Source organism: Oikopleura dioica, chromosome XSR, assembly GCF_907165135.1.
Source record: "Oikopleura dioica chromosome XSR, OKI2018_I68_1.0, whole genome shotgun sequence".
Lineage (NCBI taxonomy): Eukaryota > Metazoa > Chordata > Appendicularia > Copelata > Oikopleuridae > Oikopleura > Oikopleura dioica.
Window position 1 is genome coordinate 6,027,082 of NC_137294.1, and position 14,373 is coordinate 6,041,454.

A 14,373-nucleotide genomic window follows, 5' to 3' on the forward strand; every position below is an offset into this window, starting at 1 on the left:
TACAAAATGGCGTGCTTCCTTTTTTCCCGAGGAGTTTTATATCTTAACGAGCAATTGAAGGGTGCATATAAAGCTAAATTTTCTTCGAACAGGCAATTCTTGTCTTTTTGAGAAAAATGAGGAACTTGAAGATTTCAAATTACTTGTCGTATATATTTTCTATGATGGAGATTTTATTCTACGGAGGAGTGCCCTATGGCTTCGGGTTCTTGCAGTACATTTTCGAGAAAGAAGGGGTGTTTTGGAAAGAACTTTGCTACGACGAAAATAACCCTGAACACGTGGCCAACTGCAAAGTGCAGGAAAGTGGACTCGTTTGTGAGTCGAATCTAACATCTACACCTTGTTTAAGGCGAGTTAGTGCCATTTTGAAAGCATATCTATATTTTCTTTAATTTTATAAGTTTCTTACTGATCTGCTAATGCTACTTATCCATCCATGAATCATTTCTTAATAGTTATTAGGTCTGAAGCCGAGTTCAACTCTATCTACACTTATTTTCTGCTGACGTCGTCCATTACGCCACTGATATTGAGCGAGATACTAAACAAGTACGGACTCTTCATATTCCGCTTATTGAGCGCGACATTCACCACAGCAGGACTTGTAACGCTTTGTTTTTATGAGTCGAATCCCTATCTTTTGTGGGTAAGCTGGCAACTCCTTGGCGTTTCTGCAGTTTCGTAAGCATAGATCATGCTATCCTTTCGAATGTAATTTCAGGCCTATATATTCGAATATACGCGAACTTTGCCCTTTGTTTCCAGCAATAAAATCGCTCTCGCTCGGATTAATAAATGGATTTTTCGACGCATCTGGTAATTGAAAATAAGAGCATTATTATTTTTATAAAATTCTAGGTGGTATGTATCTCGTCTTCAAACTTATCTACGACTCGAGCCCCTCTGTGTCTGTGCCGACGATGATCACTGTCTATACTGCGGGCTCTTCTCTCCTCTGGATAAAATCTTTCTTTTTTTCGCCTAGATACTTTATAACTGGTGACAAAACAAACTCCGTTTTCAAAGAATCTTTCATCGGGAGTGTATGCAAGAAGCATGTCGATATTAACCCTGGCAAAGAAGACGAAAATAACCAAAAGGAAGAACCTCCAACCTTGATGGAGTACAAAAAATCGCTATTGTCCCTGAATTTCCTGACTTTCCTGCTTTATTCAATATTTTTAACAATTCGTACCAATTCATTTCCGATTTGGTGTTTGCCATGGCTGAAGTGGACGTTTCGAGAATATCCAGAAGAAAGACGAGATCAGCTTGTCTCTCAAAACATGGACATCTATGGGATCATGTACTTTGCTAGCATACTCTTATGTCCGATTCCAGGTACGATCACATAACATAAAAAACTTTAAATTGGGGGATCATTTCAGGGATGGTAACGAAGTGGATTCAGAAATGCTCTAGTAGAAAAGACTCCTCAGAAGAAGAGGATGAGAAGAAAGGCGAGTATTATAGTCTTCTTGTCTTTCTAGGGTTCGCAGCCGTTGCCTGCACCGCATTATCAGCTCAGGTTTGTTATTTTCTAAAAAAGTGCAAAATAACAATTAAGATGTGCATGACGGGGTCTCAACCGAACGCGACTTCTGCAGTCATCGAGTTCTCCATGATCCGGACAATATTTTACATCACTAGGGGAGTTTACGTTTTCCAATTTTTCCCGGAGTCCCATTTTGGCTTTCTTTACGGTGAGCGAAAATGAGTATCGGTTCTTAAAACTTTAATTCTAGCCATCATATCTGTTGTGGTTGGAACTCTTCAATTTATAATCGATCCGCTGTTCAAGTTGATACAGAATAATGGTGAAGTCGATTTTATCCCAGTATCGGCGGCGATGGCCGTAGCCTGTGGTCTCTGCCTTCTTCAACCGTTGTACAACTGGTGTATTCGTGATGCGTACATCACGACTAATAGAAGAACGAAAAAAGAAGAAGAGGAAATAACATCTATGTGAATTTATTAATAAATTGTAGGCGTAACGGCAATTATAGAGGAATAGCTCGTGAAAATGTGCCATTCGCAAAAGCGATGATTAAATTAGCATTTGCATCAATAGAGATCGAAGATATTTTTTCTTGGACAATGATTTCAGCCATCAGCTTTGTTTGTCGATCGTCGTCGGAGAAAGTGTAGACGTAGACGGTATGTCGTGAAGCATTAGCGATAAGTAATGACTTCTTTCCATCTTTGATGATTCCGAGCTTTCGAGTAATGAATGGCATCTCAATCTCTTCAGTTACATCTTAAGAAAATAATATTTATGGAAGTAGATCAAAATATACCTTCATCAACTCCGGTGTTGACTGCATTTGCCGGTGTTTCTGTAAACATCATTTCAAGTTTGTCAGTTTTCTGTTTCAGGTTGACTTGATAATGTCGCACAGTCCGAGTATCATCTGACTCTCTAATATAGATCCTTAAATTTTTCTCCATCCACGGGACTATGGTATCTGTGCCAACGACTTCCGATGTCTCAATGGGTTCTATTGACAATGTGTTTGACCAGAGTTCATTCGTCATGCAGTTCATGAAGTTATTTTGGTAGTTTATAAGGATGCGCAATGATTTTCCTTGTAAAATATCCAGTGCTTTTATCGGATATTGGATTCCAGGGCTCTCTTTTCTTTGGAAATATACAAGAATCCCATTCAAAACCATCAAAGGAGTGCACTTGAGAGGCTGTATTTTCCATTCTCCATTAGTGACTGTGACAATTTCATCCTCTGTGACCATGTAGACAACGTTCTTGAATTCTCCTACGAGCTTTATTGGTGATTTTACTCGCTGTTTCATGATTTCATTCGTATTCAATTCGAAAATTCCATCAGAGGAGGAGAAAATAATTTCTGTCTCCTTATTCTGCTTCGCCGTAAGCAAAGTCTCAACATGGACAGACTTGATTTTCTGTCTTGATGATGGTCGCCATTCTTTGATTGAGTGTCCATCACTTCCAATCAGCAGAACGTCCTCGAGATCAATGAATTCCACTGGTTTAGGTTCATTATCATCCCAATTGAATGGTTTATCTCTAACGGATACCAGAGCTGAGCCATTCTGGAAACCGCGACAGGTTGTAGAAGCGAGAACTTTTCCACGGTGCGAGAAAATATGCGCAGCATTGACGCTAGTTGTAGCAAGTAAATTCCCGAAAAGATTGATTTGAGAAGGGTTTTCGAGCAGAGCGAAGTTCACCACTTCTTTGAGACCCTCAGGAGACTCTTTGAGAAGTGAAACCGTGCAATTTTCGTAGCAAACCGCAGCAGAGACATCAGTAGACTGTTTCTCGTTGAAGCATGCGTCGATGATCTTTTTACGAGGGTAAAAACTACTGTTCTTCGTCGTCTGCTGCATTTTGTAAAACGGAAATGAAGTAACCATAAGGGTCGTCGTTACAAATTTTGAGGAAACTTGGAGATACTTTGACTTTCCGATTTGTTTGATAGCAATAATCGAACAGTCGTAGGAGTTTTCCTTGCGAGCTCTCAGAGGTTCTAAGCTTCGTAAGTCTCTTTTAGATGAAATCTTGAATGTTTCCACCGAGAAACCCTTGTCATCTGAAATAATCACTTGTATGTTTCCGGAGCGGCTTTCAGTGAGAAAGACATTTTGATGATCTAGCACTCGCTGGTTCAGAGGAATGTTATATGCTCTTAAGAATTTTTCTTTTTCGGATAGGAAATAGAGGTCGTTAGATGCTGTTTGAACCATGATACAGAAACCACAAACATCAAAGTCACAGGAAACAGCTTTCTTCACTGTCACTCCGAAATCGCCAGAGCCAATTGTACCACTGAATGTAGAGGTAACTGAGTGCAAAGAAGATCCTTTGCAGTAGTCAATGTTTCCGTTATAATAGACGAAAGCATATCCATAGTTGCTCTTGAACATCGCGAAGACAAGATCGGAACACGTCTTGATGGTCTCTTGATCGGATTGTTTGTCCCAAACTGCGACAGACGAGCCCGTGGTGGAGGCAATGGTTCTATCCCCGATGATAAAGTCGGTGACGGGTTCTGCAGAATCCACTGCTTCAGCTGTTACTGTGCCACACTTGGCGCTCATCCATCGCACAGCACCGGAACTGTAACCGACAGCAAGCAAAAGCTCATCTTTTCTTTGGTCGAAAGATAGTGCAGTTATAGAGGCCGAAATATCTGTCTCTATTTTTGCAACGCAAGAGCCATCGATCGCATTGTAGAGGTAAATTCTCGAATTCCAGAGGCCAACGGCTACGCGCTGAAAATCATAACCTGGCTCTTGGGGAGTGCTGCCAACGCCGACGGAAAGTGCTACCTTCCCTGGAACGTGATCGAAAAACTGAGACCAAATTAACTTGCCATCCTCTGATCGCCAAAAATTAAGACAGCGAGTATCTGCATGTAGTGTGACAAAGCTCTCTCCTGAAAGAGCGACGGCGATATCAGTTACCTCTCCGTGGCCGTTTTTGGCTACATTTTGGACGATGAAGTCAGTGTCATTACAGATAGAAATATTGCCATGAGCGACAACAATCGCGTTGGATTGACTCAACGCTATTTTATTCGTTCCTCTGAATGGAAAATGCTTGATAGTCTCTTCTCCGGTTGAAAAATCACGAGTTAGAAGATTTCCACTGTCGGATAAAATGGAGATTGAACCTTCTTTCGACGAGATAATCTGGCCACCTTGTGAGGACAGGAAGTTGAATGTTTCCGAGAAATCGATAACTTCGTAGATCTTATTTTCGGGAGAATCGCCAAATAAATTTTCGTCCTTGAAATGGCAATCAACGAGAGCTTGTTTCATTCCAATTTCAGCACTGTATCTATTATTCAAATACGAAATCTTCTCCATTCGAGATGTAAAATGTTTGTCCGAGAACTTCAAGATCTTCTTTGTGACAGATTTCAGCAAGTCAAGTTTTTTAAGGAGCAGAATTATCTTCGCATCGACAAATTTCTTGCATTGAGGAAGAGTAAGGAGAGAAGGCAAGTTTTCGAGTGCAGTACTCGTCATTGTCTCTTTATTGTTCTTCAATATATCAATATAGCTTTCAAGAATGCCATCTTTGAAATTTTGAAGTATATCGACTGAAGAAAGTCCGGCGAGAATAGATTTTTTTATCATAACTTTATCATCGACGATATCAACCAGCCACTCCTCCAGTCCTGATGCATACAAGTGGATGGTTTTCTCATCAGCGGGCGCAGCACCAGACCATAAGTACAATGAGTTTAGCCATACTTCGTAGTTTATAGGCTTATCAAGAAGCATGCCAGCTGCAGCATACGCAAAATATCCATAAACTGGCTCGGATATCTTGAGTATAAATGGTCCAAGCTCATCGAAATTCTTGGGTAAATGAGGAATTGGTATCCGATTTGTAAAAGTACGTAGGCCAGCAGCAAGCATTTTCATAAATGCAACGTTTGAGCTTCCTTCGAGGGTATCAATTTTAGAATGCACACGTCTGTCCGCTTCGAATCCTATGAAACCGTTGAAAATGACCTTCTTTTCAGATGGAGAAAGTCGTTTTAGATTCAGGAAATTACGGGCGGAATCCTGGAATATACGCTGAAGTGCAAAAGTGTTAGTCTGAACGCCGAAAACGACTGAAGAAGTAGCCCTGTGACTCAAAACTGCCCACTCGATTGTCTCTAACTGTTGGGCATTATCTATAAATATAGTAGCATTTGAAGGGAGCGAGCTTTCGAGTAGATTGGGGTCTTCTTTTGGCTTCACAACGACCCCAAGTTGACTTCTCACAGCGTCAAGAAGATCTTCTACGGTGGTTTCATCGGTGCACTCGTACCATGCTGTTACTTTTTCCTTTTCAATCTCTTTTCTTCTTAAATACCTCATCAAACATGTTTTTCCAGCATCCTTAGTTCCGTGAATAACAGTAACCTGGCCTTCGAATATGCAACTTTTCGCTCTATTGAGAACCATATGCCGTCCATGAAAAGCCATATCATCATCTTTTATCTTCCTTTGAGGATTTTTGTTGCATTGAGCGATAGCACTTGGAAGGTTTTGCATGATCTCATGGGATAAATCGCTGATATATTGAAAATCCACAGTAGAAAAGCCGAGTTTTTCTTCAAGTTCGTCCAGACGAGGATCCCTTGAGAGCATTTGTTTTTTCAGCAGGATCGTTGGTTTACTGAAGTGTTTTGCCGTTAGTAATTCAGCTGCTGTAATAGATATTTTCTTGTTATCTTCGCCCCACGAGCTTGTAAAGTCGAACCCAGCTGGGGGAAATATCTCCTCGTAAAGTCGGCCGGGAACAGAACCAAAGCGCTCTCCAAGTATGCCGATAACAATATCCGCTTCAATAATTTTCTTGAGACAAAAGGTTGTAGCACGAATCTGATTCTTGAAATTTTCAGGAAATCGAATATCAACCGGCTGCAAGAATACGTCATCGCGAGTTTTATTGAAGGCTGGTATGATAGAGTCGACGATTCTTTGCCGTTCTGTGGATAAGTCCATATACGTTGACGAAATAAATACTTTCAAAATTTGTTTTCCATTTTGTCCATTGCCGGCAGCATCATCTTTATTATCAAAGTCATCAAGATGGACATCAAATTGCGAGGGATAAGCTTCAATATCTCTGATAACATCTGATTTACTGTCCTCGGCAATAAATCGCAAGACTTGCTCATTGCATCCACTGACGCTTACGATTTTTGGAATCTTATTTCTGTTAAGGTTAAAAGAAAAAGAAAGATCTTTGAGTCGATGTTAAAAGCTCCATTAACCCTTTCCTATCGCCAAGAGAATACACACGAAGCTTGTTGGTAGCAAAGTCCGCACGTGTTCGAAGGTATTCCACCGGAAGGTCTCTCTCGTTGACGAAAACGAGACGGTTCACAGTCAATGGTTGTTTTTCAAAGAGGATCCAGTCTATCATAGTTTGCATATTCTTATATCGCGCGAAAGTTGTTTCTCTATCTTTCCATTTATTGACCAAGTCAATCAACGAAGAAGTTTTCTTATCGAAGTGAAGTCGGCTAACGCTTACGGGATCTTCATGATCTCCGTCAAAGTGATTTTCCGCCTCATAGTAATAAAGATCAACATCTTGGCAAGATTTGATTGCACAAGCAGCCATCACCAAAGCTTGGAAGTTTTTGTCTGCCGTGAGACCAGTTGGCTTTTTGTCTTTGCCTGGAAGGACATCCTTCTTGAGTTTTTTTATAAAGAAAATAGTGCGACCAGGGACAGATGGAACGTTGTTAATTGAGTGCAGGATTGCTTGATTTAGACAGATCTTGTATTTTTTAATCGTTCCCAATAATGTTTTCTTCCATATTTGAGATCCAACAGCTAAGTCCGTTTTCAAGTGGTAAAGTTTGCTCGTTTTGACATTCACGTGGTTGACCAGATTTTTCGCACGAAAGTGTTCAGCTTTGCAGAAAGCAAGCAAGTTTTTCCAATTCACGTCGTCTAGGTAGTCATCTTTGGGCACCGGCTTTGTAGGCTGTTTCGATAAATTTATAAGAAATTCCTTGAAATTTTCTTTCGCTTCAAAACTCTCTGGAGGACTCGGAACTTTAAGGGATTTCTTCTTCCATCCTACATCAAGAACTCTTTTGACACCGCGACCATATGGCTTCAGGACATCTTGCCAAGATCTTTCATTGCGGGTTGCCTGATCCTCCATTTCATTAACTTCATCCTCAAGTGCCCGAATTATGTCAAATGCAGCGAAGAATTGAGAAGGCATCTGCTTCGATCTAAAGATAGAGTTATTGGTATTTTCCTTCCATGGGAAACTAACCTTGCAACAGCATTTCTATTGCTTATAAATTTCCTGAAAAGGCCATCACACTCATCGTTGATTCCGCAATAAAAAATATTACGAATGTTTCGCAGCCCTGCCATGTATGGAAGCTTACGCGACTTGATAAGACCTTCCCACGCTTCAGCAACATTTCCCTTCGCAGTCAGTTCAGTTTCCCAAGTCATCGCCGTTTTGAGCTTCATTCTCTCCCCGCAGCGTTCGCGATCGTAGGGCTCGGTCAGTCGCGTTTTTGCGTACTCTTCGTATGACGACGGGTACCGCTTACCGAGGATTCCCATGACATATTCAGCGGGATCTTTGATATGCAGAGTTCTGATAAGATTCTTGAGTGTATGGACTTTTGCAGGAGGATCTTCGTCGGACACGATTTCAGCTGGTTGCTTTTTCTTCCGCTGTGGACGCTTATTGTGTTTCTGCAGTTGATACTCGTCAAACTCTCGGAATTTGTCTGTCATCGCTTTTCGAAGCGAAGTGCTGATTGTGCCACTATTTAGTTTCTCGTTCATTTCCGCGATCTCTATCCAATCTGATGGAGTGACAACGAGTGGCGAGAAATACTTCCGAATGAATTGCCGACTTTTTGGATGAGAAGCTGCGACAGCCGCGATAAAGTTCGATGCACTTCTTATATTCAAAAAACGACGAGCGTAAAGAGCAACCTGTAGGACAAATTCTGGTTTTTCGGAGTCGATTACAGCCTCAATTAAACTTCGGAAGGATTTAACGCTTGGATGTTCAATCTTCTTGAAGTCGACCCGGTTGACCAGACACAGGTTGACCTCATGAAGTAGAGTGATCTTTTTCTTGCGTTCATTTTCTTCTCGTTCAGCAAGCTCATATTTCTGGTCGTCCTGTCCAGAGATATCTTCGAAAAGATTTGTTGTCTCGAGAAGTTTGACTTCATTTGAAGTGATCGTTTTGGATCGTATCGAGACATGAGTATCCTTAGGTACGAGCTGAACATCGTCTGGAGTCCAACATGATGACGGTTTTTGATAGAGTTCGTCACTGAAGACTTCTTCTTTTTCTGGCTCTAAAGATGCTAATGACCCCGGTGACTCGATAGGAGAGGCCAGTTGGAGCAAGTAGTTCTCATTTCCAAAAGAGGATGATGTTCGATTGAGCAAGAGTTTATTGTCGAGCGTTTTGTTCACTGATGTTGATCCTTCGAGGTTTTTATTCGCTAACAACGAGGAATCTGCAAGTGATGATGATAGAAGTTCCTTATTTTGGAGATTTTGGGTTCCTAAAACAAAACAAGAAAGCAACAAAAAGTATAAGATAAATTACCAAAGAATGTGCAAGCAAGATTGCGTTTCGTTGTTTTAGCTGAGGTCAGTAAGGACGGATTGGATTTAAGAAGTGGATTGGACGTTAGAGGCCTGTTTATATCTTACGAGGGTTGGATTGTGCTTTGATTTCTTGATTTTCGATGAAATAACATGCATTCAACCTTTTCCTGTTGACGAAAGCTGAAGAGAGCTTGTCAATGGCCTCGTGGACGATGTAGACTGCAACAGAGTGTTAAATCTCGAATTGAGTAAATTATTCTCTAAAGTCGCCATCGCGAGAATGACCCGATTTCTCCTGTGCGAGCGCTAATAAAGGCTCATTGATTAGTCTACTGTTGTCAGGATAGCTCTGAACTGCTCAGTGTCGTTTCGTAGCAATTTCGTTTGAATGAATCGGCGGAGGACTTTTTGCTGGAAGAAAAGGGGCGCTTGAAGAATTCGTGAGTTTCGCAAATAGTTATCAACAAAATAATTACACGAAGTTCAAATATTCTAGCCTACAAGAATGAGTTTGGTATATTTAAATATAAATATTTATTTACACTAGGTTCAATCTCTAAAATGTAATTTTATACATTTTAAAACAAATTGTTTCCGATAATTATATTAATCCATGGTCGTAAATGCCTCAGAAATAAACACTAGAAATAACGATGATATGAGGAAAATATTTTCTCATAAGTTTGTGACAGAATTCCAATATCGTCCCAGGAAGCTTGAATCTAACCCTTGGGCAGGTTGTTCAATATTCGACGGCCTTTATTATCAGTTCTTCACGTGGGAAAGCAACTTTTTAAAGTTGCCGCCATTCACTTTCTGGAATCTTTGAATTAAAATTTTGAAAATTCAACCTCAAAGCTTGACTAGCATTTCGTTGAGCTGGGACTAGAATTTCTCGAAATTATGGGCGGTATTATAGCAAAACCAAGACCTGATTGCCGAGTCTACAATGTAGACTCTACATAAAACAGTTTTAGATCATCATGACCTTGGAACAGATAACTCAGAGCGGCTAAAGATCAACTCGACTTTCCGTAGAAAAAAAAAACTACAGAGGCGCGACTGATGTCCTTTTTCTAAAAATTGATAAAAGAAAAGACCCGCTGATCGGTTCTGAATTTTATCGTGAGCCGCGATACCGGTATATTTTATACTGGTCGAGTAGAGTTTCTTTTTCGGGAAAACAAGACTGGCAGTCTGTCTGTGCTGGTCGGATTAGGCGACCTTGAGTGGGCAAAAACAAGCAGCGAGGTCAATCCGGGGATGTGAGATTGTTCCTGGCGCGATTTTCGAACTTCTTGACGGATTTACCAAGCGCGTCCTTTACTTAGAGAAGAGAAATGGCTGCGAAAATTTTTGCCTGCTGGATAATACGCCGGCAAATCGGGAAGACTTTCACTACGCTTGTAAAACAGAGGACCACTTTAAACAAGTGCAAAGTGCTCTCGGAATCCAGCCGGGATCTATTCACTACCACTATGAACTAAGTAGATTCAACTGTACTTCGATTCATTTTCTCCTTTCGAGTGATAGAAAATGGTATCAAGAAGCTTTCAAGCAGCTTTGTGGCGGTATTCAAGAGATCTGCCAACCATGCCAATCATTTCAGCGCGCTTTCTGATGCATTCCGGTTCGATATTGAAAAACCGCATGCGCATTGTGCAAAATTACAAATGAATGATAGAAATTTTATTCAGTTTTTACTGCCCTTAGGTACAACGCCCTCTACCCAAGAATATTGCAAGGGGGTTTTTCACGTGTTTTTTTGAAAATCTACGCTTCCCTCAAAATATGCATTGTAGTGCGTGCAGTTTCAGTGTTAGAAAGACACCGGGTGGCTTCAGTGTTCCGGATCGACCACTAAAAGCGGAATGTGACCACAATTGCGATTTTGGCGGTTCGACAAAGCTAAAAATGAGGAGTTGTATTCACTGGCCAGCGCTGGTGGACGCTTGCGGTCAATCACTAAAATTGACAAAATACGACTTCTTTTCTGAAAATTTCGAAAGATAAATCAGCTACCAAGAAACGCTTCCACTTTTAAATTTGGCTCAGAGTTAATGAAATCAAGTGTACAACAGATACGGAACTCGAGAAGCCAGCTCGATGCAATTTAAGTTTCACGTATTATCTCTCCTTCACCTTTTTCAACCCCAAATGCCAAATCGAAGCGATCGGCCGGTCCATATCAAACTGAATTGTCTGTGTACAGCTCTGTTCTAATTCACTTAAATTGCCATTTTAGAAATAAATTTTCATTTTCTTGGGCGGAAACGGAAAGAAAGGAACAGTCGTCAAAATCCTTAATTTTTATTTTTAATCAAAACATGCCAAAAAGCACTCTTATGATAGGTGTCTTATTTATCATGCAAACTGCAAAATAGTTCCCAATTTTCTCAGCATTCTAAGAGTTGTGTTAGTAACTTATTATTCGCGTAAGGCGCCACTTATGAGGGCATTTAAGCGATAACAACATGTTGATTCTAGATTTGGTGATGGAGCTGATTTGCGTCTTTTAAACTGAACATTGCTCCTGTGGCTTTGTAAAAATGACCTCAAGTTAGTGTTAGCGCACACAGAAATCTGGCTGGAGTTGGTGGCGAGCAAAGTCCGAAGTTTTTAAAGCACAGCTTGACGGGAGAACCTTGATGCCACTCGTAAAGAGCTGCACGAAAAAGAACAAACATATTTACACAGGAACCGTCCTCAAACATTGTTCGAGATTAGGAAATCACTACTTGAACCGACATCTAACTGACATTTTTTAATTTGCTTTTTTTCACTTGCTTTAAAATTTTTGTGATCTAAAAGAAGAAACATGTCGCTCGTTAATTAATTAAGAGAGTCACTTCCGGTCAACTTTAAGAAATAACTTACCTTTTATTTCTACGAGAAAAAAAACACAAAAATGGGTCTGCGCCGGAGTATCGGCTTCATCTCCGGCAGTGGGTTGACTATTGGTAGGCTTTTGATCCTTCATTTGTCATTTTTATGTGCATTTTAGGTGCAATGGTTGGCAGCGGGATTTTTATGTCTCCCGGAGAAGTTCTAGGGGCAGCTGGTTCTGTCGGAACGTCACTTCTAATGTGGGGCACCTGCGGACTCATCTCTTGTGCTGGGGCTCTTTGTTTCTTAGCCGAGTTTCGCTCATTCTTGACATTTCACAAAATGCATGTCTGTTTCCAACGCTAAACTCTTCCGCAGAGCTTGGTCTAATGTATCCAGAGTCAGGGGGAGCCTATGTTTATATCAACGAGGCTCTTGGAGATCTCTTCGCATTTTTGTACGCGTGGTCGTCGATTCTCATCGTTCGCCCGGCGTCAGGTAAAATTCCAGAGTCACACTGCTCCGAATTTAAATTCTAGCTGCAATCGGTGCCGTTTCATTTGCTGACTATATGTGTGAGGTGTTTTACGAGCCAGGCTGTGCGCCGTCGCTTTTGAAGAAGCTTATTGGAATGTCTCTCATTCTCTTCCTTGGAATGGTCAACGCCAAGAGCCTGAAACTCTCAAGCCTAGTTTCTCGCGATCAACAACTTTAGTTTAGATCGTTTTTAACCTGAAAATTTGAGTGGAGCCGTCGCCACTTGGATTGAACGAGCGTATTTTATCTTCGAGATGCGCTCTCGATGAGACCAGGCGTATTTACACCAAATAAAAAGTTCGGTGTATGATTTGACTGGAATTAGGCTAGCGCGGCGTCATTCAGCGTGCGTTAATCGTATTTGGTTGGAAACAAACCCGCAGAATTAGCTTCACGAGTGAGGAATAAAAATGGGCTCCCTTTTTTGGTATTCATCCGTTAATGAATTATTTTAGTCAAGTTTATTTCTGTAATTTCGTGCGGGCACAAATTGATCCTCTTTGAACCTATAAAATCGTAAAGAGAAGAATGTCTCTCTTTTTCTATGGAGATAAGAGATGTTAACCCTAATCACCATTGCCGGCCATCAAAGGCCACTTTCGAAGCTGGAAATGTACTCTTGAATATTCCTTCCGTTGTGTTCCTTTCAAACCCCAGTAACATAATTTTCTTGCTAACTCGAAACGGTGAAAATAAAACGAATGCAGAAACTTTTCCCAGCTGGTTGAATAATCTATCGACGGTCGGGAAGGTGTTGGCTCTCATAATTATCATTATCTGTGGAATCGTCAACCTGTTCAAGGGCTACACCGAACATTTGCAGCAAGGTTTCGAGCCAATAGAAAATGACTTCAAAATATCTGTCGGTGAGTGTTTCCTAGTGTAAGGCGAGAACGGACTTTAATATACATTCAGGTGCACTTGCTTCAGCGTTTTACGCAGGAATGTGGAGTTTTGATGGATGGGAGGCATTGACAAGGCTTTTACAAGAATGAAATAGCATGCACTCACCAATTGAGAATGCACACGTCAAGAAATGAAAAAAGTCATTTTCAAAAAAGCCTTCTTTAGAACTCTGTGGGGGAAGAAGTGGCTAATCCTGGAAAGACAAAGTTTTATATCCTTCATGAAAGGCCGTGTAGACAGTCGGAACAAAGTACGATGTTTAAAACTTAACAAAGAATTTTCCAAGAGTCATTTGAAACACGTTCTAAGATTCACTTTAGTTTGGAAGTTTCTTTTAGAGCCAGATTCGTAACAAATCTAGAACAGTAAGCAGCACAGCCGTCCCTTTTGTCTCGCCACGGATATAAACGAAATGAAAAACGGTAGAAGAGCGATTTATTTATATCCGTTTTAAAGATTCTGTACGTGCTGACAAACGTAGCTTATCTTACCCTGCTTTCGCCGACCCAGGTGGTGTCTTCGGACGCACTGGCTTTTTCTTTCGCAAGTTTGGGTCGATCCAATCTTTTTAAACAAGTTATAAGAGATGTTTAACCCGTGAAAACGCAAGTACTCGTCCGAGTTTGCGCTTTTTATGGCCGCTTCCGTTGCGCTGAGCACGTTTGGAGCTGCAAATGGGCATGGGATAATATCGAGATCACTGTGTTTCTATAAAGAGAATCGCACTCTAATCTAAGGGTATACTGCTCATGCTGGTAAGAGTTTAGGCCTTTTTGTACCTTAATTCATTCGGCTGGTGCGGCTTATCAGTTTGCGCTAATCCGATCTATTGGTCGAAATAATCGCCGCTGCGGCACACTCGTCGAGTTGCCAATAAATCCAAACCGCGGAAACGGACAAACCAAACTCTGCTGTGCTTTGTATATTGTACGAATATCAGCCCGGCGCTCACTTCTACAATAAAATTCTACGAGTATCCCTTTCTAAAGAAATTGTCTGACTGGA

At 41.0% G+C, this 14,373-nt stretch overlaps 4 protein-coding genes across 4 annotated transcripts; 2 read left to right on the top strand and 2 right to left on the bottom strand.

Annotated features, from left to right (window-relative positions):
* The first annotated feature begins 164 nt into the window (after positions 1–164).
* On the top strand, positions 165–2,007 carry LOC145708988 (large neutral amino acids transporter small subunit 4-like). Its single transcript, XM_081786679.1, has 7 exons — positions 165–352; positions 466–684; positions 725–819; positions 862–1,344; positions 1,392–1,531; positions 1,571–1,706; positions 1,749–2,007. The coding sequence occupies exons 1-7, from the start codon at positions 165–167 to the stop codon at positions 1,970–1,972; spliced, it is 1,485 nt and encodes a 494-aa protein (XP_081642805.1). The 3' UTR covers positions 1,973–2,007.
* On the bottom strand, positions 1,959–6,699 carry LOC145709674 (uncharacterized). The gene is made up of 2 exons (XM_081787367.1): positions 2,301–6,699; positions 1,959–2,260 (listed from the first exon to the last, which is right to left on the bottom strand). Exons 1-2 carry the CDS (start codon positions 6,487–6,489, stop codon positions 2,004–2,006), a joined length of 4,446 nt encoding a protein of 1,481 aa, XP_081643493.1. The 5' UTR covers positions 6,490–6,699; the 3' UTR covers positions 1,959–2,003.
* On the bottom strand, positions 6,699–12,079 carry LOC145708989 (uncharacterized). The gene is made up of 5 exons (XM_081786680.1): positions 11,977–12,079; positions 9,250–9,318; positions 9,098–9,199; positions 7,784–9,053; positions 6,699–7,739 (listed from the first exon to the last, which is right to left on the bottom strand). The coding sequence occupies exons 1-5, from the start codon at positions 12,077–12,079 to the stop codon at positions 6,713–6,715; spliced, it is 2,571 nt and encodes an 856-aa protein (XP_081642806.1). The 3' UTR covers positions 6,699–6,712.
* A 29-nt stretch (positions 12,080–12,108) lies between these two features.
* On the top strand, positions 12,109–14,003 carry LOC145708990 (b(0,+)-type amino acid transporter 1-like). The gene is made up of 6 exons (XM_081786681.1): positions 12,109–12,244; positions 12,304–12,423; positions 12,465–12,639; positions 13,183–13,328; positions 13,378–13,430; positions 13,795–14,003. The coding sequence occupies exons 1-6, from the start codon at positions 12,109–12,111 to the stop codon at positions 13,960–13,962; spliced, it is 798 nt and encodes a 265-aa protein (XP_081642807.1). The 3' UTR covers positions 13,963–14,003.
* Positions 14,004–14,373: the final 370 nt, after the last annotated feature.